This window comes from Denticeps clupeoides, unplaced genomic scaffold, assembly GCF_900700375.1.
Source record: "Denticeps clupeoides unplaced genomic scaffold, fDenClu1.1, whole genome shotgun sequence".
NCBI classification, from domain to species: Eukaryota; Metazoa; Chordata; class Actinopteri; order Clupeiformes; family Denticipitidae; genus Denticeps; species Denticeps clupeoides.
In genome coordinates, this window is record NW_021629717.1 from 37571 (window position 1) to 63115 (window position 25545).

Genomic DNA, 25545 nt, shown 5'->3' on the forward strand with positions numbered 1-25545 from the left:
TCATACTAGTCAACTTAAACATTTAACTCCACATTTCAGACAAAAACAGTATTGTAAACCCCCCCCAAATGACCATCATTGTAGAAGCATTATGAATTATGCATTTTGCATTATGAAGCAAGAAGAATTGTGAATTTTTCTAAACAAGTCTGCATACTGCAGGAAGTCTGTATTACAGTAGTCAGAGTTACATTTCAATTCACATATTATGAAATTAGAAATAGAACGAATGCAAAAGCACGTGTATGCATTGTAGAAATATAATCACTAGAAATAAAAAATGACATTAAAAACCACTGATCCCAAACTACAGAAATGTTGTTAAGAGTAAATATATATTCCATCATTGGGCATCATGGTCTCTACATAAAGGCACTGCACCCATAAAACGTCATATTTGAAATGACAGCGCCACATATTGAGAAGCTCCTAAAGAGCTCCTTTTGTGTGCGAGTGTGACGGAGCTCATGGCAGCGCCACCTTGGTTCTCCGCAGTCTGCAGCGCAGTTTGAAGCAGAGGTACATTCCCAACAGGCACATGGTGGACAGCAGGTAGAAGAGGACACACAGGCTGACGTCCAGGCCAGAGAAACCCGACCCTAGCAGTACGGTCATCCAGTGCCGGGCTCCCCGTCCCGGGTCCAGGTCCCCAGGCTGGAGGTCCACCTGGCGGATGCGGCCGGAAAGCGGGGCTCTGTGGACGGCCTTGGCTTTGTAGTGCTCGCTGATGAAGGAGTCCAGGTCCACGATGTCGTCTGGCGGACGCTCCCGCATTCTGAGGCTGACGATGCTGGAGCGGCGGAGGCGGGGCAGCGCGGGCTTCTGGACTTCCTCTTCCTCCTGCTCTGGCGGCGCGGGGTCCGGCGTCTCCCTGCCGTTCCTACCTGGGCTCCGCTTTCCGTGCTCCTGTGGTTGCTCCAGCACCTCCAGCACCTCCACCTCCTTCTCCAGATACGTCATGTTGAGGTGCTGTGCAGAGTAATGGCTGCGCAGGAAGGCCAGCACCTGAGCCTGGTTCCAGGCATGTTCACCACCACCTTTCACACCGTGGCATTCCCGGCACTGGTCTGGAGGAGGCCACTGGATCTTGGGGAAGTGGGGGTCTTCACTCAGATCACCTGCAGAGGGGACCAGAGAGGAGGTGGCTGGGTAAATGCACAAAAAAGCACATTGTAAAAGAATTCATTGTCCTCGTGGGATTTTCAACATTATTGATTACAGCAGATTTCACATTTCCAGTATGCAGAGGTGACATCTCCGCCTCGTGTGTGTGTGTGTGTGTGTGTGTGTGCACGTGTCTGTATGACAGGATCTGGTCATGATCAATGAGCTTGCACGATGTCCCATGGGGAAGTGTGTAGACATAATAGATGTGGTTTAAGAGGACAAGCTACTGATATACACACACACACACACACACACAGGATGATATTTCTCCAAAACCTTTTATTGAGGCAGTACAATCTGCAAATTGAATATGAAAGCAAAGTGCCTCACGAGGCGGCTGCTTCCTTTTAATAAATTACATTTTTTTACTTTACATATTTTCTTTAAGGTTCCCAAAAGGAGCCTCAGCTAATAAATTGTGTGTCGCTGCTGATACACTTTGACTATACACGTTTGTTTGTGTGTGTGTGTGTGTGTGTGTGTGTGTGTGTGTAGAGCAGTGGGTCATTGTCAATTTCCGTTCCTCCCTCCGTCCCGCAGCAGTTCAGCGTATACAGAAACGTATACAGAAAAATGCAACATGAGTCCCCGGGTCAACATGAAGGGGAGTCCCCGGGTACTAGCAGTGTGTCCCTGTAACTACTGCTGTACGTGTATTAAATGAATAGTGTAGCTGTTTTAAAAAATGTTTTTTATGCCTCCTTCCTCTGAAACGGGCTGCAGTGAATGAGTGTGTGTGTGTGTGTGTGTGTGTGTGTGAGAGAGGGGGATGTAGCTGCTAAAGAGACACAGGCTGCCCCTGGGGAAGGAGAACCAGTCATCAGGATGGATGGATGAGAAGGAGAGTGAGAGATACTGTGATTCCTTGCCATAATCCAACCAAGCAAACCCACCCTGGCCTGCACCTCATCCCAACAAGCCCCCCACCACCCAGACCCGGGGGCGTGTCTGCTGCTGCCGCCACGGCGTGTGCCACCTGCTGTCACCAGCCCGCTGGGAATTCCACACCAGGCTGCTGGGCTGTGACACTGTTGCCATGTCAATTGTCAAGCGGAGGAAATGAGTCTCTGGAGATGTGCTGCAGTGGGGGTGGGAGGGTTGACAGGGACACCTGATAGGAAATGCTCTCCGGAGGACTAGAGAGGAGATGCAGCAGGGACATGCAAGGACATCCCATCTAATTGTCCACGAGTCTCTCCTGACCCTGCAGACAGGAACAGTGAGGAGAGAGAGCGCAGTCTGGAGTTTAAGTCAATGAACCATCTGAAGTGATAATGAGAGACAATTTTCCTCCACCAGAGGACTGTCATGATGGAATCTCACACCACATATCACTTATGAATAATAGAAACACTACAAATCTTCTTCTGGACTAATAGATAAGCAACTTTGTGAGCAGCCACAAGATAAAAGAGTTGACGCCCTCTTCAAGAAAAAGGGCTGAGGGCGTGGCTGCAGGTTGAGTGCTAATCTTAAGAAGACAGACATGGAGAGCTGGACCCCAGCAGCTGCTGTCTGCTCCAGGAGATTACTGAGCAGAAAAAGGACACCCTGTCCCAACATGCACCTGGTTCACAAAAACTCTTCTGTTGGAATGATCTCCAAATGAGAGGAAAATTAGGGGGGGCAGGACTGTGCAGGAGACCCTACATATACAACATTTAACAAAGCGCCTTACAATCAGTAGTGACAGGGACAGTCCCCCCTGGAGACACTCAGGGTTAAGTGTCTTGCTCAGGGACACGATGGCAGCAAGTGAGGCCCACCCCAGCAGTCCGGCCGCCAACATCTGAACTGAGCGTGTTGGTGGAGTCTGATCATCTTCCACCATATGGAGGTAGCATCCAACACATAATCCTCTAAATGTTCATACATCAGTAGGAAGCATCTTAAAGGAACTGAAGAGAGTCTCCGTCTCAAGCACGTTTCTGAGGTGACGGCTTTAGATTCAGTTCTGATGCCTGTTCCATGTCTAAGCTGGGCTGATTTTTCACGTCTTGTCACTTGATTGAATGTCCTCACCTGCCAGTCGGTTGTTGACTTGGTTGTGTCTTGCCCACAGCCAGATGACTGCTTCTGAGAGCATGGTGACGCTGTCCATGTTCTCCTCGGCCATCTGCTCAAAATGAGTGGCGCAGTACCGGCAGCCAAAGAAGTTGTGCATATAACGTCTCATGGTCCAAAGTACTTCCAGAGGCCCTGCAGGAGACATGAAGACCATCACACGGCTCGCCACGCCAGCCAGGATTAACAATGTCATCACGCAGAATTATTCTTCTAAATAATACTCCATAATACTCCATATTTGCACGCTGTGATGTGCTGTCGTGCCAAAGCGGCAAATTGGGGGCTGCAGGGCACAGATGGACGGCCCCCCATCCAGGCTTTAAACCCCGGGATTAACCCCTGGGAGAGAAGACCTCCCTGTGTCGCTGCACCCTCAGATTCCGCTAATCTAAACTAAGTCCTTTAGTTCCCGGGCGCAGAGTTCATACCTGAGCTTCCAGTCTCCAGGGCCTGCACGGTGAGCAGGTGGAAGAGGGTCCACACGGAGCAGGGATATCCCCGGAAATGAGGCCTGGAGCCCTGGCAGCCCACCCACCGTACCCCCCGGGGCAGCGCCGCCGTCTACCGACAAGAGTCAGTTTAAATTCTTCTCGTTCTCCAGACAAACAAACATCCTGTTGCTGCATCTGTGTGTGTGTGTGGCGGGTGGGGGGTCATTTCCTTGGGGGGTTCTGAATTACAGTTTGCCAGCAGCCAATTGATTCATTGATTAGGCGACTAAAGGCTAATGATGTCTCTAAACGACTGGAGCAGTTCATGTGACTACAGGCACGTGAGCCATATTCACCATATTCACCATATTCACCATCATTTTACTATTAACGATTCCTTTTCAGTTAGAAAACATACCAAGTTACCATATGAAATATTGACATATTTCATTTAATGACCTTCAGAAGTATTACATGCCACTTTGCATTATTTGCAGGGTTTTATGAAATCTATTTGTAATGATATGACTGCTGCTGGTTCAGGCCCACCTGGTTGCTCTGGTCCAGAGCTGCTCTCAGGCTGGAGTAGGGCAGCTCACCCTCCTCCCAACTCTTCATCCACGCGTCCAGAGACTGGAGCTTCCGCTTCACCATCGGCCGTCCCGGAAAGTTCTGCACAGGAGCAGACAGGAGAAGGTCCTTCTGCTGCAGGCATCAACATTCACACGCAGGAAATCCACACGCTGACAGATCAGCTTGACAGAAGATTTGGAAACAAATGCAGCTCATTTCACTCATGTTGTCACTTCCTGTTCGAGCCCATCGCTATAGCAACAGTAGCTGAGCATGAGACAGAAATAAACTCGGAAAGGCCTGAATAATGCTGGGAAGTCATGGCAACCGCCCATGTTTACCTCACAACAGAATCACACACCAACCATTCAATCTCAACAGCTGCAGGTAGACAGGCAGACAGGCAGGCAGACAGGTAGACAGGTAGGTAGACAGGCAGGCAGACAGGTAGACAGACAGGCAGGTAGACAGGTAGACAGACAGACAGGTAGGTAGACAGACAGACAAGCAGGTAGACAGGTAGACAGACAGACAAGCAGGTAGACAGGCAGGTAGACAGGTAGACAGACAGACAGGTAGGTAGACAGACAAGCAGGTAGACAGGCAGACAGGTAGGTAGACAGGTAGACAGACAGACAAGCAGGTAGACAGACAGACAGGCAGGTAGACAGGTAGGTAGACAGGCAGACAGGTAGGTAGACAGGCAGGCAGACAGGTAGACAGACAGACAAGCAGGTAGACAGGCAGGTAGACAGGTAGACAGACAGACAGGCAGACAGACAGACAGACAGGCAGACAGACAGACAGACAGGCAGGTAGACAGGCAGACAGACAGACAGGCAGACAGACAGGTAGGTAGACAGACAGACAGGCAGACAGACAGGCAGGTAGACAGGTAGACAGACAGACAGGTAGGTAGACAGACAGACAGGCAGACAGACAGGCAGGTAGACAGGCAGACAGACAGACAGACAGACAGGCAGACAGACAGGTAGGTAGACAGACAGACAGGCAGACAGACAGGCAGGTAGACAGGTAGACAGACAGACAGGTAGGTAGACAGACAGGCAGGCAGACAGACAGACAGGCAGGTAGACAGGCAGACAGGCAGGTAGACAGGCAGACAGACAGACAGGCAGACAGACAGGCAGACAGACAGACAGGCAGGTAGGTAGGTAGACAGACAGGCAGGCAGGTAGACAGGTAGGTAGACAGGCAGACAGGTAGGTAGACAGGCAGGCAGACAGGTAGACAGACAGACAGGTAGGTAGACAGGCAGGCAGACAGGTAGACAGACAGACAAGCAGGTAGACAGGCAGGTAGACAGGTAGACAGACAGACAAGCAGGTAGACAGACAGACAGGCAGACAGACAGACAGACAGGTAGGTAGACAGACAGGCAGGTAGACAGGCAGACAGACAGACAGGCAGGTAGACAGGCAGACAGACAGACAGGCAGGTAGGTAGGTAGACAGACAGGTAGACAGACAGGCAGACAGACAGACAGGCAGGTAGGTAGACAGACAGGCAGGCAGACAGACAGACAGGCAGGTAGACAGGCAGACAGACAGACAGGCAGACAGGCAGGTAGACAGACAGACAGGTAGGTAGACAGACAGGCAGGCAGACAGACAGACAGGCAGGTAGACAGGCAGACAGACAGACAGGCAGGTAGACAGACAGACAGGTAGGTAGACAGACAGGCAGGTAGACAGGCAGACAGACAGACAGACAGACTGGCAGGTAGACAGGCAGACAGACAGGCAGGTACACAGACAGGCAGACAGACAGACAGGGAGGTAGGTAGGTAGACAGACAGGTAGACAGACAGGCAGACAGACAGACAGACAGACAAACAGGTTTCTCCTTTTAAACATGGCCTGCAGACTCCAGTACTGGATCAGCAACTTCTTAAAAAACCACCCATATCCAGATTATAGACAGTTTGTGTAAGAAACTGGTTGGTTCTGGTGTAAGAATCCTTGAGAGCTGCACTGCATACATCAAAAAAGATCAGATTTCACACTGTACCCAGAGCACTAATATTTCCAAATATAATCAGTTCTATGACTGAGTCTTGTGTTTGGTCATTATACTGGCCATATACCCCATGAAACCAATTTTAATACCCAGTCCTTAATTTTAGTCTCATGTTAAGACATAAATCTATGAGAGATGAAACAGGGACATCATATTTGAAGACACATCTACAGACGAGAGTGAAGTGGATGAGGATTCAGCCTGGAATCAGGCCAGAACAGCAGCCTTTACATTCATTGCGGGACACCCATTATTAAATGAGAGAGAGAGAGAGAGAGAGAGAGAGAGAGAGACAGAGGGACCATGGACGACAGGGTGGGCAGACAGGTCCACAACATCTTTGCTGGAGGAGGTTATCTTTTTCCCTTTCTTTTATTTGTGCCACTGACTTTTCAATTTGCTCCCACCATCTGTCCACTGTGCACTTGGGTGTTCTTTTCATCCCACTGTAATGGGATCTCCATTAAAAGTGTTCACTTAAAAAGGCTCCTGAAGATTTACTTAACCCCGACTCCCCTATTCCGCTTTGATTTGTTCCGACATGTCGCTCTGCTGGGCTTTTCACTACGGCAGCGCGATGCTGCGGTGCAGGTGCACAGGACAATGCGCCACGGAGGGTTAAATTGGTTTAGGGCCGGCAGAGGGCTGCTGGGCTCCCATCTAACCAGGAGCCAAAGCTCATTAGCTGCCATTTGATTTCATCTGCAGATAAGACGTGTGATGCACTGGAGACAAAAGAGCTTTATTCCTCATCAGCTAACGGCATCTGTGTGGCGGCCATGTGCCCCTCTGGACGGCCGAGACCAACGCTGGCAGGTTGATTTCATTCAGGCGGGGGCTCGCTCAGGGTCACTGTTACAACACACGCCGCGCCTGCCCCGCCCCCATCTCTCAGGACCATGACAATCCACTTCACCCCGGCAATATGTCATCTCAAATCCAATTAGCATCAGCACTTGAGAGACCAGTCTCTGAGGGAAGATGTTCAAAAAGAATGCATCTGTCAAGCCTTTTTTCTTTCTTTTAATCCTGCTTTATCCAACCATGGGGACCAATATACATGCCACTGAGTAGGAGCCACTGGTGGCCACCAGGCCTGCTCCCTGCACCGTCGGGGGCAAGTAAGGCCTGAATCCCGGCTCAGTCCCATCATCCACGCTCTTAAGAACACAGTTTTTTATTCTCTCTGGGAAGCTTCTTTCTAGAAAGTAGGATAGAACGCTAATCCGAAAACCCTTTGTAATACTCTCATGCATCAAAGATCCACTTCTTTAATCCTAAAATTCATGTTTAAAAAATACATCTGAACTTAACACACATGTAAAGCCACACGGCACGACCAATAAAAAAGGTCCAGAAGGATCTTCACTTCTAGCTGCTGTATATTGCAACATTAATAAATTCCTGCCCCAACACTTCCAGGCCACCCAACAGAAGGAACAAAAATTACATTGATATTTCATTAGCAACAATATTTTAATTCGTATATTTTCACCCAAAAATATATTCAAATGAAATAGATAAAATGTACACTTTCCTGTTAAAAGCAATTGCCATTGAAAAAAGTCATTTTTATTTATGAATATATATATTGCACTGTTGATCAAAGCATGTTCTGTAACGTGGGATTTTTAACCTGCCACAGAGGGTTAAACAGCCCTCCCTGGTATGAATAGCTGCTTCCCGGCCGTCTGTCATGGCTGCCCTATGGGACGGAGGCGGGACGGGCCGCGGCACCGCAGGGAGTTTGGACGTATTGACTAAAGAAGCTGGAGTTAATGGGGAGGCAGGCTGCAGTCAGCCCCCAGTCCCCAGAGAGTTGGAAATAATCACAGAGATTGGTGCGACGGCTCCGTCTGATGCAAAGCCAATAAGCAAGAGGGCTGGCGAGGTCATTGTCCTGGAGCCAATCAAAGGCAGCCCTGTCCCGACTGTGGCTTCATAATCACAGGGATGGGGACATCAAAAGTGTTCAATTTTACCTGCACACACAAATAACTCCTCATGCCACATTCCAACAAACTGTCCTAGTAATGTATTATTTCAAATATGTCATATATTCTACCCCCCACCCCAATCAACTGGGAGGAACTGTGTAAAAATTTACTCACTTTCTTGTTGTAAACCACATAAATGTTCAGAAAGTATATGTATTTAATATATATAATTTTATGTCAATAATCTGAGAAATTTTTGCAGCACAGATTGTCTGTACAGAATTGCAAACTATTCCCTTTAAAAAGGAAATAAACGGCTGTACAATACTGAAGAATATGGAGCAGAAATTTTTTTGTATTGAAATGTTCTTAATTCACATTGCATATGATTGATATGATAAAATGCCGTACCACTGGGATTAGTATAATCCTTCATTCAGTGGCTCCCTCTCCCTCTACTGGTCTATAAAGAGACTAACACTGATCCGACAGCACAGTTCTTGTGGTACAGGGTCCAGCGTTCTCTCATGAGAGAGAGAGAGAGAGAGAGAGAGAGAGAAGAAATTCACCTTGGCCAGAACAGAGATGTAGCTTCTGAGCGCATCCAGTGCTGGCCCAGCGATGACAGAACGGGCTGCCACCTCCACACGAAGGGAGTAGTGCAGGGCTGACTCCAGATCAGACATGTACACACCACTTCTACACAAATACATGTTATATATTATAGCATACATGCACTACCACCATGCTGCACACACAAAAACATTTGAAATTCGACTGTGTGCGGATTTTCACCCAGAAATCTGTGCATGGATTACCGGTCAAATGGCCTCCATTGCACCTGTGTGCCATTTTGTAACAGGTCAGAGGTCACTGGCTTGGACTTCCCTGAGCGCACCACACCTGGCAGCCTTTGGAGGGCGTAAGAGTAGAAGGTTCGAGCCTCGTTGAGCCTGAACCAGGAAACAAAACAGTCAGCAGAGCAGAAGAGAAAACATATGATTTATGAATGCATGGAAATGATTAGTTGATCCTTTTCATACACTATGCTGCAAGGTCTCACCGGTAGTAGCCTAGTGGGTAACACACTCGCCTATGAACCAGAAGACCCAGGATCAAATCCCACCTACTACCATTGTGTCCCTGAGAAAGACACTTAACCCTGAGTGTCTCCAGGGGGGGACTGTCCCTGTAACTACTGATTGTAAGTCGCTCTGGATAAGGGCGTCTGGTAAATGCTGGAAATGTAAATGTCCCACCCAGTCTTATTTTTTGTTCATTATGAAACATGACCCATGTTGAACGATCATCTAAAATTGAAGCCAGTTGACAACTTGAGCTTTATTTTAAGTATTAATTGAATGTAAAATTATATTTGAATCCTTATTTTGGACAAAGCAAACAAAACAGACAAAAAAGTTATCAGGCATAATTTTTTCATTCATACGTTTCATAAGTCATTATTTTAATTTGTAATGGGAAGGTATGTTACAGCAAACCCTGAACAACAGGATAACATTGACATGTGGACAGACATGAACCAAATTGGGTAAGGAAGCAGCTGACTAATCGAAAAGCAGCTGAGAGATTAGTCGACTTCCAAGGTAATCAGTTGCAGCACTACACAATTATTCATATTTAGTAAAAATGATCAGGAAAACAACTTCTGACATGATGGTACCACAATATTAACAACAACTCAGTGTGTGTGTGCTACACCAAGCTATTTGATTAGAATGAAGGAAGGTCAGTTTGAGGAAATGTGTATTTTCGCTTCCCACTTTCACAAGTTAACCCACAGTCACTGTCTTACAATTAAAGAACCCACTGCAGTTAGTGACCATGTAATCACACACTCACTAACTGTCCTAACACACGCACACACACACAACTACAGTCAGTTGGCAGAACAACACACGGCTTGAACTGGGATTCCTAGTCACAACTTTGGAGGTGTGAGGCCACATATAATCAAACATACATTTACAGTACAGGACAAAAGTCTGGACACCTTCTCATTCAACGTGTTTTCTTTATCTTCATGACCATTTACGTTGGTAGATTCTCACTGAAGGCATCAGAACTATGAATGAACACATGTGGAGTTATGTACTTAACAAAAAGTGGAGACCTGACCTCCACAATCACCGGACCTGAACCCAATCCAGATGGTTTGGGGTGAGCTGGACCAACAAGTGCTAAACACCTCTGGGAACTCCTTCAAGACTGTTGGAGAAGCATTTCAGGTGACGACCTCTTGAAGCTCATCGAGAGAATGCCAAGAGTGTGCAAAGCAGTAATCAGAGCAAAGAAACTAGAATATAAAACATGTTTTCACTTATTTCACCTTTTTTTGTTAAGTACAGAACTCCACGTGTTCATTCATAGTTCTGATGCCTTCAGTGAGAATCTACTAACGCAAATGGTCATGTAAATAAAGAAAACATGTTGAATGAGAAGGTGTGTTAAACTGTTGGCCTGTACTGTACATTTTACATGCCAAATATAATAACTTAATGATACCTTTGCAGCTTATTACAGAGAGAAATCACAAAACAATAATGAAAGAACATCACCGTGGCTAATCAGAGGCTCTTTGCACATTTGCATGATTATTGCACTCTGCTGCTAGGAAAGACATAAGATTTTAGGGGGTCATTTATGATGCTGCTTATGAGGGTTGGACAGGCACCACCTGCACCTGGGGGGACTCCCACCGGCCACCGATCAATCACACGTTCGGCTTCAACAGGACACCATCTGTTGCTGCTGCAGCTTTGGCAGGTGAGGCTACACAGAAAGGAGAGTCTTTGTTCCTGAGCAAGAAATTAAAATCCCCCCCCAAACACCAGGGAGAGTGAATAAATAAATCATCCATAAATCATTTCTCTACGTTCGTCAGCGACAACAGAAAGACCCCACCAGCATGCCAAGTTTTTCAGACAAAGTAAAACAGCAGGTTGGTGCATGGGGCGAGAACTCAGTCTCCCAGCATTATGGTAATGAAGAATTACAAAGATTAGAATTTTATGATCCCATTAAGAGGCCAGATGTTTTGAAGAATTTTAATAAATACTTGTGCATAATAATGAAACGCAGGCCCGAGATGGAACAATGGCTGCATATCCAACGCGCCTCGCTACAGAAGAGCTCCCAACCAAACCAAAGCCATTCAGATCATATTAAAATACATCCATATGCTGTCCAGTCACACACACACCCCCTTCTGCAAGAGCTTCACGACTTTCCAGAAGTAGCGCTGTAACCCTGGAATACCAACGCTCCAGATGTGTTGTGTTTATGGCAGAAGAAAATTAATATTCACACAAAACTCAGTGCCTCCCATGTAAAGGCAAGAAATATTATATAATATGCAGAACAAAAGGCCCTCGTTGATATGCAATGGAAATCAATGCACCAACTAGGATTTGAGAATAAATTCTGAGTGTTCTGGTTCTGGAAACAGGTTCCTCTAGAAATTCAGGGCTCATACACTTTAGAAGCGGCGGAATCCAATATCACAGCCTCCACAAGACTTCAAACTACACCACTTTCCAAAAGTCATTTAGAAATGTCATGGGAAACTAACTGGAGGAAAAAAAGAAGACATAAAATGAATAATAATATTGATTATGACTATAATAACTGGAAATTCCTGTTAATACATATTGTGAGGAACTTTATAAGCAAATATTAGTCTTGAGTTCCAATGGAATCTTGTACTCGTTAATCAGATGTCATTTTAAAAGCTTCTTTAGAAATTAATCTATTAAGAGGTGGTAATAGCCTAGCGGTTGAAACACCCGCCTATAAACCAGACGTCCCAGGTTCAAACCCCACTTACTACCATGAAATGTGTCCTCTGCTTTTAACCATCACCTTGCTGAGCAGTGGGCGGTCATGAAAGGTGCCCGGGGAGCAGTGTGTGGGGACGGTGCTTTGCTCAGTGGCACCTTGGAGGTTGGAGATTCGAACCGGCAACCTTCTGATTACAGGTCTGTTTCCACTTCCCCAAATGTAATTTTTTTTTTACATTTGTATTAAAGAAAAAGCAAGGATATTTCTAAACAAACATACGTTTTAACAGAACTGTAAATCATTAGGAATTGATTCAAATAAATGCCCTTTTTATTTTTTTAGGAAAAGAGAACAAAGCAGTTATGACATGCAAATTTGGCATAAAATTTCAACATTTCAGAATATATTAAGTGTAAAGCTGTGAAATGCCTTTTCCCTCAACTGTAGTTTATGTTGATTTCCATTCATCTTGGCATTTTGTAGTTTATTTGATATTTGGAGTTTTAATGGTCTATGCTGCTGAGGAACATTGTCAGAGCATTTTTTAGTTTGAGAGACCAGATTTGAGCTGCATTGGGGTCGTGTGATGTGGGGCAACACAGTCACGGTACCAGCAGTAAAGGAAAGAGTGAACCTGCAGATATTTACAACACACACACACTCACACGTGGAGGCGGGTGAAGTTGCTGTCGCGGCGGCGCAGGTAGCAGGAGGGAAAGTCCGTCACCTCCAGTTCGGAGACCAGTTCACGTTCAGATTTCAACACCCTGCGAACTGTAATGTTGCTGAACTGCAGGAGGTCAAGAGTTACCTGCAAATACAGACAGGTAAACAGAAACAGTTCACTCAGAAACTACAGAAAATGCTCAACTTAGGTTCCCATTAACATTTATGACTTTCAATATATGACTAGACCTGACATTTTTACTTAAAGATAAAAGAGATCCTGCACATACTTAGATTGCCCAGTCCAATCAACAAACATGAGCAATATTCCTGCAATAAGAGGACTGCTCAGACCTTTGGAGGTGCAGTGGACATGGATCCTGCATGTTTCCTGTTCGCTCTGCCTCAGTATCTGTATTCAGTAGAGCTGCACCCACTAATGAACAAATGTATTCCTGTAATATGCAACTGACCTCTACATCCAGTAGACTACTTTAGTATTCCTTTGAATCTGATGCATGGATACTAATACAGCCCAATCTAGGAAAGTTTCTCAAAATACAAAACCAAAAAATCTGTATCAAAATGTATGGGCCACCAATTATAGCAACAGCCAGATGAACGATTATGCAACATAGCAAGAAAAGCGGAAATGGAGTCGCCTGCTGCCAGTGGACAGGAAGCACATCGGCCCATGTAGGCTGGGTCTAAACATCAGAAGTCAAGGTGCAGCCTGATGGGAATGGAATAGAGCGATAATGCGCTTAATCGTGTCATTTCAAGGCAAAGGCGCAACAAAATACGACAAGGTTTATTTCCCAATTTCAGCTGCATGGTTTGGATCACATTAAAGTGACCTTACCATGCTGTCCAACGCTTCTTCCACCTTGTTCATGTCCACAGCGAATGTCACTGATTGGTAGCATTTATTATCCTCATAATATATTATCCTCAAAAGGGTTCTTTAAACATAAAGGGGCCAGAACTCAGAGGCTGAGGAGATGCTATTGAGCGTTTTACCAACCTGGAGCACAGATCATTGGTCAAGAATTCCAACATTTATCTATGAAAGACCCACCTCCCTTCCCACGTAAGAGTCCTCAGTCTCAAACACCAGAGCCAGGTACTCCATGCTGTTAGTCTGAACAGTGGAGTCAATTTCAGCCTTACTGTGAAAACACAAAAACCAGAACATGAATACAACTCAGACTATGGCTGGCAGTCCAACATGCTCAGCTCAACTCTACTCTACTCTACTCTCCTCTTTAGACTTTCTATTTGTATGAAGGGGTCACCAGACAGACCTGGCAGCTTCCAATGGGGGGCAAGCAGGAGGCCAGGAGTCATGGTGCTCCTCTATCTTTCTGATGATCAGGTGGCGCAAACCCAGCACATCACGTGGGAAACCTGCTGACATTGAAGCACTTACAACTGACAAACTGAACATTTCATGGTAAATGGAATAAAATAAACCTCATCACCTTTGATATCTGAGCCCTTTGAGTCACTACCGGAGTGCGCAGGGAAGAACTGCAGACATGAAAAGCAGAGAAGATATGAAAGGTCAACTCTTTATATTTTGTTGTCCAACTGAGTGTCAGATTCTTTTTACAAAAAAAATACTGTGCCAACAGGTAACTATTGTGTTTACAGGGAAACTACTGGGCAATAATATGCCATAAAACCTAAAACATGTTCGGACGTAAAGGCATTTTCTACTTCTGTTTGGTTTCCCACCCACACAACACTGGTGTTATTTGTACAGTGAGCATGGGCCTAATGAACTGAACGCTTTGCATTATACATATACTGTACATTTCTGTATATATTTAGCGCTGACTACTGTCCTTTATATTGTATCAGTGTGTCATCTTCAGTGTATAACAGTGTAAATAACTAAAACACACAGACATTAGTGTCTAAACCAATGGCAACAAAGGTAAGTACGACCCTAAGTGAAAATGTACAAATTGTGCCCAAAGCTTCAATATTTTGTATGACCTTTATTCTCTTGGGCATGGCGTTCACTTATATATGCAACTTATATATATTCACATTTACATTTACATTTACATCATTTATCAGACGCCCTTATCCAGAGTGACTTACAATCAGTAGTTACAGGGACAGTCCCCCCTGGAGCAACTTAGGGTTAAGTGTCTTGCTCAGGGACACAATGGTAGTAAGTGGGATTTGAACCCATGCAACTTATGCAACATTATATATATATATATATTCACCCTTCTGTGACTTATTATTTATTGCTTCTGCACTTTGTCTTCTTTGTATCATGATCTATGTTCTGTCTACGTGGGAGAGGTTTTCAAGTAAGAATTTCATTGTGCTCTGTACGCTGTACTTTGTACATATGACAATAAACTTCAACCTCAACCTCACTAGAATTTCACAGGTTGCCACTGGAATCTTAGTTGGTGGATGTTATCAACCTTGCGCTCCTCCACCTTCTGTTTGAGGATGCCAGCACAGATTCTATAGGGTTTAGGTCTGGAGACATGCTTGGCCAACCCAACATCTTTATCCTCAGTCTCTATAGCAAGGCAGTATTCACCTCGGAGGAGTGTTTAGGGTCATTATTGGGTTAAATTACTGCCCTGCAGACTAGTTACTGAGGGGATGGTAGTAGCCTAGTGGGTAACACACTCGCCTATGAACCAGAAGACCCAGGTTCAAGTCCCACTTACTACCATTGTGTCCCTGAGCAAGACACTTAACCCTAAGTTGCTCCAGGGAGACTGTCCCTGTGACTACTGATTGTAAGTCGCTCTGGATAAGGGCGTCTGATAAATGCTTTAAATTTAAATGTAAATGGGATGGGATCAGGCTTTCCTTTTTTATGTCACAGTACATGTTGGCATTCATGTTCATCACTCATGCAGCCCCAAACCATGACACTCCCAGCACCATATCCGACAGTAGGCCAGACACACTTGTCTTCTCCTCACCCGAGTGCTGCCACACACACTTGATGCACATGCGTGTCTTAGTCTGATTGTCTTCAGCAAACTGTTTATGGGTTTTCTTGTGCATCATCTTTAGAAGATGCTTCCTTCTGGAAAAACCAATTTGATGCAGTGTATGGTCTGATGACTGACACCCCCCCCCTACCCCTTCAACCTCTGCAGCAATGCTACCTCTTGATATGATGCTGAGCACGTGCTCTCAATTTCTTTGGTGGACCATAGTGAGGAACCTGTGCAGTTAAACTGCTGTATGGTCTAGGCCACTGTGCTGAAGCTCAGTTTCAAGTTGTTGGTATCTTCTTATATCACAGGACTTCTCTATGTAGAGCAACAATTCTTAATTTCATACCCTCAGAGTGTTTTTTACCATGTTAAACTTCCAGTGACCAGTATGAGAGAACATTAACTTTACACTGTTGGACACTGGGTGTGGTGGTAGTGGCCTGGTGACCCTGGTTAAAACTCCACTTACTACCGTTGTGTCAACCAGCATGTCCAAAATGCCCATATGTATTCAGACAATGTACAAATGAATATTCATGATTTGTTTCACCATTTTAATTGGTTGACAGAATGAGTTCAGTAAATTACATTAATTTCTTATATTTTATTTCTTAATAATAATTTTATAAAAGCTTATCACAAAGTATCACAAGCAGCACAATCAACTACATATAAACTTCTGCTTAAATGATTCATGAAGCAAATGCAACTTTACCTTGAGGGAGGGATAACCAGCGATACCAAAATCGCGACAGACTCTGCTGTTTTCTTCAAAAGCACAGTCTATAGCCACCAGATCCACAGCAGGTTTCCATTCTTAAAAAAGAAAAATTCATGCGTTTGTTACACTTTCATAAATCCATTTAGAATGAAAAACATAGTCTACAGCCACCAGATTCATGGCAGTTTTAATGAATTTTTTAAAGAAAAAAAAAGCACAGTCTATAGACACCAGTTCCAAAAGAGATTTACTTTGTTAAAAAAGAAGAATTCAAGCAATTAATAGACTCATAATTCCATTTAGACAAAAAAGCACAAAAAAGCCACCAGATGCACAACATCTTTAATTTTTAAAGAAGAAAAATGAATGTGTTTATTACACTTAATGATTCCATTTTGAAGAACAAACAGTCTACAGCCACCAGATCCGCTAAAGATTTGCTTTTTAAAGCGGAAAAATTCATGTAATTATTAGACATTTGTAAATCCATTTAAAATAAAAGGCACAGTCTATAGACGCTAGTTCCAAAAGAGTTTTACTTTCTTAAAAAGGAAGAATTCATGCAATTAATACACTTTCAGAATTCCATTTAGAATAAAAAATACAGTCTACAGCCACCAGATTCACAGCAGCCTTACTTTCTTAAACAGTAAAAATTCATGCGTTTATTAGACCTTCATTATTCAATCAGAATAAAAAGCACAGTCTACAGCCTCCAGATCCACACAGGCTTTACATTCTTAAAGAGGAAAAATTCATGCATTTATTAGACTTTTATCATTCAATTTAGAATAAAAAGCACAGTCTACAGCCACCAGATTCACGGCAGCTTCAGTTTCTTAAAGAGGAAAAATACATGCATTTATTACACTTTCATAATTCCATTTAAAATAAAAAGCACAGTCTTCAGCCACCAGATCCACAGCAGTTTTACTTTTTTAAAAAGGAAAAATTAATGTAATTATTGGACATTTGTAAATACATTTAGAATAAAAAACAGTCTACAGCCAGCAGATCTGCAACAGCTTTACTTTTATAAAAAAGAAAAATGTATGTGTTTATTACACTTTCATGAAACCATTTAGAAAAAAAGCACAGTCTACAGCCACCAGATGCGTAACAGCTTTACTTCCTTAAAAAGGAAAAATTCATGCGTTTAATACACTTTCAAAATTCCATTAAAAATAAAAGGCACAGTCAACAGCCACCAGATCCACAACAGGTTTCCTTTCTTAAAGAGGAAAAATGTATGCATTTATTACACTTTCATAATTCCATTTAAAATAAAAAGCACAGTCTACAGCTACCAGAACAACAGCAGCTTTACTTTCTTAAAGAGGAAAAATTCATGCATTTATTAGTCTTTCATAATTCCATTTAGAATAAAAAAAAAGTCTACAGACACCAGATCCACAACAGCTTTAGTTTCTTAAAGAGGAAAAATTCATGCGTTTATTAGTCTTTTAGAATTCCATTTAGAATAAAAAGCACAGTCTAGAGCTACCAGAACAACAACAGCTTTACCTTCCTAAAGAGGAAAAATTCATGAGTTTAGTACACGTTCATAATTCAGTATCCCACCAGCTTTACTTTCCTAAAGAGGAAAAATTCACGAGTTTAGTACACCTTCATAATTCAGTATCCCACCAGCTTTACTTTCCTAAAGAGGAAAAATTCACGAGTTTAGTACACCTTCATAATTCAGTATCCCACCAGCTTTACTTTCCTAAAGAGGAAAAATTCACGAGTTTAGTACACCTTCATAATTCAGTATCCCACCAGCTTTACTTTCCTAAAGAGGAAAAATTCACGAGTTTAGTACACCTTCATAATTCAGTATCCCACCAGCTTTACTTTCCTAAAGAGGAAAAATTCACGAGTTTAGTACACCTTCATAATTCAGTATCCCACCAGCTTTACTTTCCTAAAGAGGAAAAATTCACGAGTTTAGTACACCTTCATAATTCAGTATCCCACCAGCTTTACTTTCTTAAAGAGGAAAAATTCTTGCGTTTATTAGTCTTTTATAATTCCATTTAGAATAAAAAGCACAGTCTACAACTACCAGAACAACAACAGCTTTACCTTCCTAAAGAGGAAAAATTCACGAGTTTAGTACACGTTCATAATTCAGTATCCCACCAGCTTTACTTTCTTAAAGAGGAAAAATTCATGCGTTTATTAGTCTTTCATAATTCCATTTAGAATAAAAAGCACAGTCTACAACTACCAGAACAACAACAGCTTTACCTTCCTAAAGAGGAAAAATTCACGAGTTTAGTACACGTTCATAATTCAGTATCCCACCAGCTTTACTTTCTTAAAGAGGAAAAAATCATGCGTTTATTAGTCTTTTATAATTCCATTTAGAATAAAAAGCACAGTCTACAGCTACCAGAACAACAGCAGCTTTACTTTCTTAAAGAGGAAAAATTAGTGCGTTTAATACACTTTCATAATTCCATTTAGAATAAAAAGCACAGTCTACAGCTACCAGAACAACAGCAGCTTTACTTTCTTAAAGAGGAAAAATTAGTGCGTTTAATACACTTTCATAATTCCATTTAGAATAAAAAGCACAGTCTACAACTACCAGAACAACAACAGCTTTACCTTCCTAAAGAGGAAAAATTCACGAGTTTAGTACACGTTCATAATTCAGTATCCCACCAGCTTTACTTTCTTAAAGAGGAAAAAATCATGCGTTTATTAGTCTTTTATAATTCCATTTAGAATAAAAAGCACAGTCTACAGCTACCAGAACAACAGCAGCTTTACTTTCTTAAAGAGGAAAAATTAGTGCGTTTAATACACTTTCATAATTCCATTTAGAATAAAAAGCACAGTCTACAGCTACCAGAACAACAGCAGCTTTACTTTCTTAAAGAGGAAAAATTAGTGCGTTTAATACACTTTCATAATTCCATTTAGAATAAAAAGCACAGTCTACAACTACCAGAACAACAACAGCTTTACCTTCCTAAAGAGGAAAAATTCACGAGTTTAGTACACGTTCATAATTCAGTATCCCACCAGCTTTACTTTCTTAAAGAGGAAAAAATCATGCGTTTATTAGTCTTTTATAATTCCATTTAGAATAAAAAGCACAGTCTACAGCTACCAGAACAACAGCAGCTTTACTTTCTTAAAGAGGAAAAATTAGTGCGTTTAATACACTTTCATAATTCCATTTAGAATAAAAAGCACAGTCTACAACTACCAGAACAACAACAGCTTTACCTTCCTAAAGAGGAAAAATTCACGAGTTTAGTACACCTTCATAATTCAGTATCCCACCAGCTTTACCTTCCTAAAGAGGAAAAATTCACGAGTTTAGTACACGTTCATAATTCAGTATCCCACCAGCTTTACTTTCTTAAAGAGGAAAAATTCTTGCGTTTATTAGTCTTTTATAATTCCATTTAGAATAAAAAGCACAGTCTACAACTACCAGAACAACAACAGCTTTACCTTCCTAAAGAGGAAAAATTCACGAGTTTAGTACACGTTCATAATTCAGTATCCCACCAGCTTTACTTTCTTAAAGAGGAAAAATTCATGCGTTTATTGGGTCTGTCAGGAAGACAGACCATTTATTATTGTGCTATGAATGGCAAAAAAGAACATGTCTCACGTTAAAGACCGCCACGCGAAGACCGTCAAACGCAAAGAAACAACGGAGTGGTCAGGCCGAAGGCCTGACCACTCCGCACACGATGATATATTTTTTGTTTTGGTAGGTCGCACGGCCCGCCCACAAATCGGCTTCAAAGCGTAAAAAGTACGGTTTACTGTTGCGCAGAGGAAGAGGTTTTCAGCTCCCTGTGACCAGCCGTAAAAGCTAGAGACACGGGAGTCGAGGCGAGGCCGAAGGCCTCGACTCGACACACGATCTGACATATTGGATGTGTTGCTACCGCCAACAGTGGTCAGGAAAACATGGGAAATAGGGAAGAAGGCCAAAAAGGCCATGTCTCGCATTTGTGGCTGCCACGCTAAGGCCGTGAGACGCACAAAAAAAAACGGAGAGGTCAGGCCGAAGGCCTGACCTCTCTGCACACAATGACGTATTGGTTGCTTCTTTGGGGATTACAGGAGGGCCACAAATCACGTCCAAAACATTAAAAGTGTGAAAAAATCTGGTTTCCAAGAATTTGCGATGAAACGCTTCACAGCACACACACGACTCTCGTATCAAATCGTGCGGCTTGTCGTTACGCACGGTTTGACGTATGGCTCGGCTCGGCCGGATTTACGGTCTGCGCGCAATTAGCCAAAAAGCGTTTTCGGAACGCGTTTATTATTCTAGCCCAAAATTGGACTTTTTTGGAGTTTGTGTCCAGACGGTTTGACATACAAAGAAGATATTGATGTCGTCACGTAGATCTCGCCATGGCCGACGATTTGACGTATGGTTTATCGCCGTCACATCTTACGGATCATGCACAAATTTGGGAAAACAAAAAAGTGTAAATGGGCGAAAAAAAAAAATATTTATTTATTATTATTTATTTCAGCCTTTTTTCGGCAATTAATGCGGGTCGTACCGAAGCACGCACACCCGCATGCTATATATCAAAAATTAGAACTTTGTTGTGTGAGGTGTGCTATTACTTTTATAAGCGATCGGACTGGGCCTGGCCGAGCTATTAACGCTGAAACAGGGTCATTTCCCATTGGAATGTATTGATCGCTAATTTTAGCATTGGTAGCATTTGTAAAAAAAAACTTCTTTGAAGTGATACTGCAGTACCACAGTAAAGAATTCCCATTTTACAAATTACATGCCCGCAGCTGTGACCAATGCCTGGACAGACCCATCAAAATTTCCCCTGGAATTTTGGCTTCTAGTTAGTCTTTTATAATTCCATTTAGAATAAAAAGCACAGTCTACAGCTACCAGAACAACAGCAGCTTTACTTTCTTAAAGAGGAAAAATTAGTGCGTTTAATACACTTTCATAATTCCATTTAGAATAAAAAGCACAGTCTACAGCTACCAGAACAACAGCAGCTTTACTTTCTTAAAGAGGAAAAATTAGTGCGTTTAATACACTTTCATAATTCCATTTAGAATAAAAAGCACAGTCTACAACTACCAGAACAACAACAGCTTTACCTTCCTAAAGAGGAAAAATTCACGAGTTTAGTACACGTTCATAATTCAGTATCCCACCAGCTTTACTTTCTTAAAGAGGAAAAAATCATGCGTTTATTAGTCTTTTATAATTCCATTTAGAATAAAAAGCACAGTCTACAGCTACCAGAACAACAGCAGCTTTACTTTCTTAATGAGGAAAAATTAGTGCGTTTAATACACTTTCATAATTCCATTTAGAATAAAAAGCACAGTCTACAGCTACCAGAACAACAGCAGCTTTACTTTCTTAAAGAGGAAAAATTAGTGCGTTTAATACACTTTCATAATTCCATTTAGAATAAAAAGCACAGTCTACAACTACCAGAACAACAACAGCTTTACCTTCCTAAAGAGGAAAAATTCACGAGTTTAGTACACCTTCATAATTCAGTATCCCACCAGCTTTACTTTCTTAAAGAGGAAAAAATCATGCGTTTATTAGTCTTTTATAATTCCATTTAGAATAAAAAGCACAGTCTACAGCTACCAGAACAACAGCAGCTTTACTTTCTTAAAGAGGAAAAATTAGTGCGTTTAATACACTTTCATAATTCCATTTAGAATAAAAAGCACAGTCTACAGCTACCAGAACAACAGCAGCTTTACTTTCTTAAAGAGGAAAAATTAGTGCGTTTAATACACTTTCATAATTCCATTTAGAATAAAAAGCACAGTCTACAACTACCAGAACAACAACAGCTTTACCTTCCTAAAGAGGAAAAATTCACGAGTTTAGTACACGTTCATAATTCAGTATCCCACCAGCTTTACTTTCTTAAAGAGGAAAAAATCATGCGTTTATTAGTCTTTTATAATTCCATTTAGAATAAAAAGCACAGTCTACAGCTACCAGAACAACAGCAGCTTTACTTTCTTAAAGAGGAAAAATTAGTGCGTTTAATACACTTTCATAATTCCATTTAGAATAAAAAGCACAGTCTACAGCTACCAGAACAGCAGCAGCTTTACTTTCTTAAAGAGGAAAAATTAGTGCGTTTAATACACTTTCATAATTCCATTTAGAATAAAAAGCACAGTCTACAACTACCAGAACAACAACAGCTTTACCTTCCTAAAGAGGAAAAATTCACGAGTTTAGTACACCTTCATAATTCAGTATCCCACCAGCTTTACTTTCTTAAAGAGGAAAAAATCATGCGTTTATTAGTCTTTTATAATTCCATTTAGAATAAAAAGCACAGTCTACAGCTACCAGAACAACAGCAGCTTTACTTTCTTAAAGAGGAAAAATTAGTGCGTTTAATACACTTTCATAATTCCATTTAGAATAAAAAGCACAGTCTACAGCTACCAGAACAACAGCAGCTTTACTTTCTTAAAGAGGAAAAATTAGTGCGTTTAATACACTTTCATAATTCCATTTAGAATAAAAAGCACAGTCTACAACTACCAGAACAACAACAGCTTTACCTTCCTAAAGAGGAAAAATTCACGAGTTTAGTACACGTTCATAATTCAGTATCCCACCAGCTTTACTTTCTTAAAGAGGAAAAAATCATGCGTTTATTAGTCTTTTATAATTCCATTTAGAATAAAAAGCACAGTCTACAGCTACCAGAACAACAGCAGCTTTACTTTCTTAAAGAGGAAAAATTAGTGCGTTTAATACACTTTCATAATTCCATTTAGAATAAAAAGCACAGTCTACAGCTACCAGAACAACAGCAGCTTTACTTTCTTAAAGAGGAAAAATTAGTGCGTTTAATACACTTTCATAATTCCATTTAGAATAAAAAGCACAGTCTACAGCTACCAGAACAACAGCAGCTTTACTTTCTTAAAGAGGAAAAATTAGTGCGTTTAATACACTTTCATAATTCCATTTAGAATAAAAAGCACAGTCTACAGCTACCAGAACAGCAGCAGCTTTACTTTCTTAAAGAGGAAAAATTAGTGCGTTTAATACACTTTCATAATTCCATTTAGAATAAAAAGCACAGTCTACAGCTACCAGAACAGCAGCAGCTTTACTTTCTTAAAGAGGAAAAATTAGTGCGTTTAATACACTTTCATAATTCCATTTAGAATAAAAAGCACAGTCTACAACTACCAGAACAACAACAGCTTTACCTTCCTAAAGAGGAAAAATTCACGAGTTTAGTACACCTTCATAATTCAGTATCCCACCAGCTTTACTTTCTTAAAGAGGAAAAAATCATGCGTTTATTAGTCTTTTATAATTCCATTTAGAATAAAAAGCACAGTCTACAGCTACCAGAACAACAGCAGCTTTACTTTCTTAAAGAGGAAAAATTAGTGCGTTTAATACACTTTCATAATTCCATTTAGAATAAAAAGCACAGTCTACAGCTACCAGAACAACAGCAGCTTTACTTTCTTAAAGAGGAAAAATTAGTGCGTTTAATACACTTTCATAATTCCATTTAGAATAAAAAGCACAGTCTACAACTACCAGAACAACAACAGCTTTACCTTCCTAAAGAGGAAAAATTCACGAGTTTAGTACACGTTCATAATTCAGTATCCCACCAGCTTTACTTTCTTAAAGAGGAAAAAATCATGCGTTTATTAGTCTTTTATAATTCCATTTAGAATAAAAAGCACAGTCTACAGCTACCAGAACAACAGCAGCTTTACTTTCTTAAAGAGGAAAAATTAGTGCGTTTAATACACTTTCATAATTCCATTTAGAATAAAAAGCACAGTCTACAGCTACCAGAACAACAGCAGCTTTACTTTCTTAAAGAGGAAAAATTAGTGCGTTTAATACACTTTCATAATTCCATTTAGAATAAAAAGCACAGTCTACAGCTACCAGAACAACAACAGCTTTACCTTCCTAAAGAGGAAAAATTCACGAGTTTAGTACACCTTCATAATTCAGTATCCCACCAGCTTTACCTTCCTAAAGAGGAAAAATTCACGAGTTTAGTACACCTTCATAATTCAGTATCCCACCAGCTTTACCTTCCTAAAGAGGAAAAATTCACGAGTTTAGTACACCTTCATAATTCAGTATCCCACCAGCTTTACTTTCTTAAAGAGGAAAAATTCACGAGTTTAGTACACCTTCATAATTCAGTATCCCACCAGCTTTACTTTCCTAAAGAGGAAAAATTCACGAGTTTAGTACACCTTCATAATTCAGTATCCCACCAGCTTTACTTTCCTAAAGAGGAAAAATTCACGAGTTTAGTACACCTTCATAATTCAGTATCCCACCAGCTTTACTTTCTTAAAGAGGAAAAATTCACGAGTTTAGTACACCTTCATAATTCAGTATCCCACCAGCTTTACTTTCTTAAAGAGGAAAAATTCACGAGTTTAGTACACCTTCATAATTCAGTATCCCACCAGCTTTACTTTCCTAAAGAGGAAAAATTCACGAGTTTAGTACACCTTCATAATTCAGTATCCCACCAGCAGGTGTCGCTGTTTTTCCTGCTCAGATAAAGAACGGTGAAAATGTAAAAGCGCGGAATGGTGCGGCCGGTGAGTAAAAGGCAGAATTGATCCGGAGCGGCATGTGACCCCGCGGCTGTAAAGCTGCAGCACCGACCTCTCGTGTCCCGGGCCAGCGCCTTCCAGACGGGGGAGAAGGCGACGCAGTGGCCGCACCACGACGCGTAGAACTCCACCAGCAGCGCGGCCGAGTTGTTGCGCAGCACCGAGGCGACCGTGTCCGGGGTGAGCAGCACGACCTGGTCGGCGGAGGAGTAGAGCCCGGCCTCGGCGGCGAGGGGGCAGAGGAGGCAGGCGCGGATCAGGAGGAGCCGCAGTGTGGAGCAGCCGCGCCACGCCATCTTCCGCTGGGACGTTCTCTCCTCTTCCTCCTCCTCCTCCTCCTCCTCCTCCTCAGGCGGGAGCGCACTGTACTAACGAAACGCGGCCAGATGCGTTGAAGGCTGGACGGTCAGGAGAACCAGTGGGCTTGATGGTTGTGGAGAATTGCTGTCAGTCATATTCTGCATCTTTATGAAATGCCGGTGAATAAACAGTTTTTGCCCTCTTGTCAAATATTGACAGAGCAAAGCTCATGT

The 25545-nt window shown here is 42.2% G+C and overlaps 1 protein-coding gene across 2 annotated transcripts; it reads right to left on the bottom strand.

Moving 5' to 3' along the window:
* LOC114772551 (sulfhydryl oxidase 1-like) lies at positions 1 to 25440 on the bottom strand. 2 transcript variants are annotated; one of them, XM_028965426.1, is made up of 12 exons: positions 25065 to 25440; positions 16379 to 16479; positions 14161 to 14209; positions 13984 to 14086; positions 13758 to 13848; positions 12679 to 12824; positions 9034 to 9168; positions 8785 to 8911; positions 4215 to 4337; positions 3663 to 3795; positions 3190 to 3366; positions 1 to 1118 (listed from the first exon to the last, which is right to left on the bottom strand). In XM_028965426.1, the coding sequence occupies exons 1-12, from the start codon at positions 25306 to 25308 to the stop codon at positions 466 to 468; spliced, it is 2082 nt and encodes a 693-aa protein (XP_028821259.1). In that variant the 5' UTR covers positions 25309 to 25440; the 3' UTR covers positions 1 to 465. The 2 variants fall into 2 exon arrangements, with proteins under 2 accessions (XP_028821259.1, XP_028821258.1); XM_028965425.1 differs by having other exon boundaries at positions 8785 to 8914; positions 25065 to 25439.
* Positions 25441 to 25545: the final 105 nt, after the last annotated feature.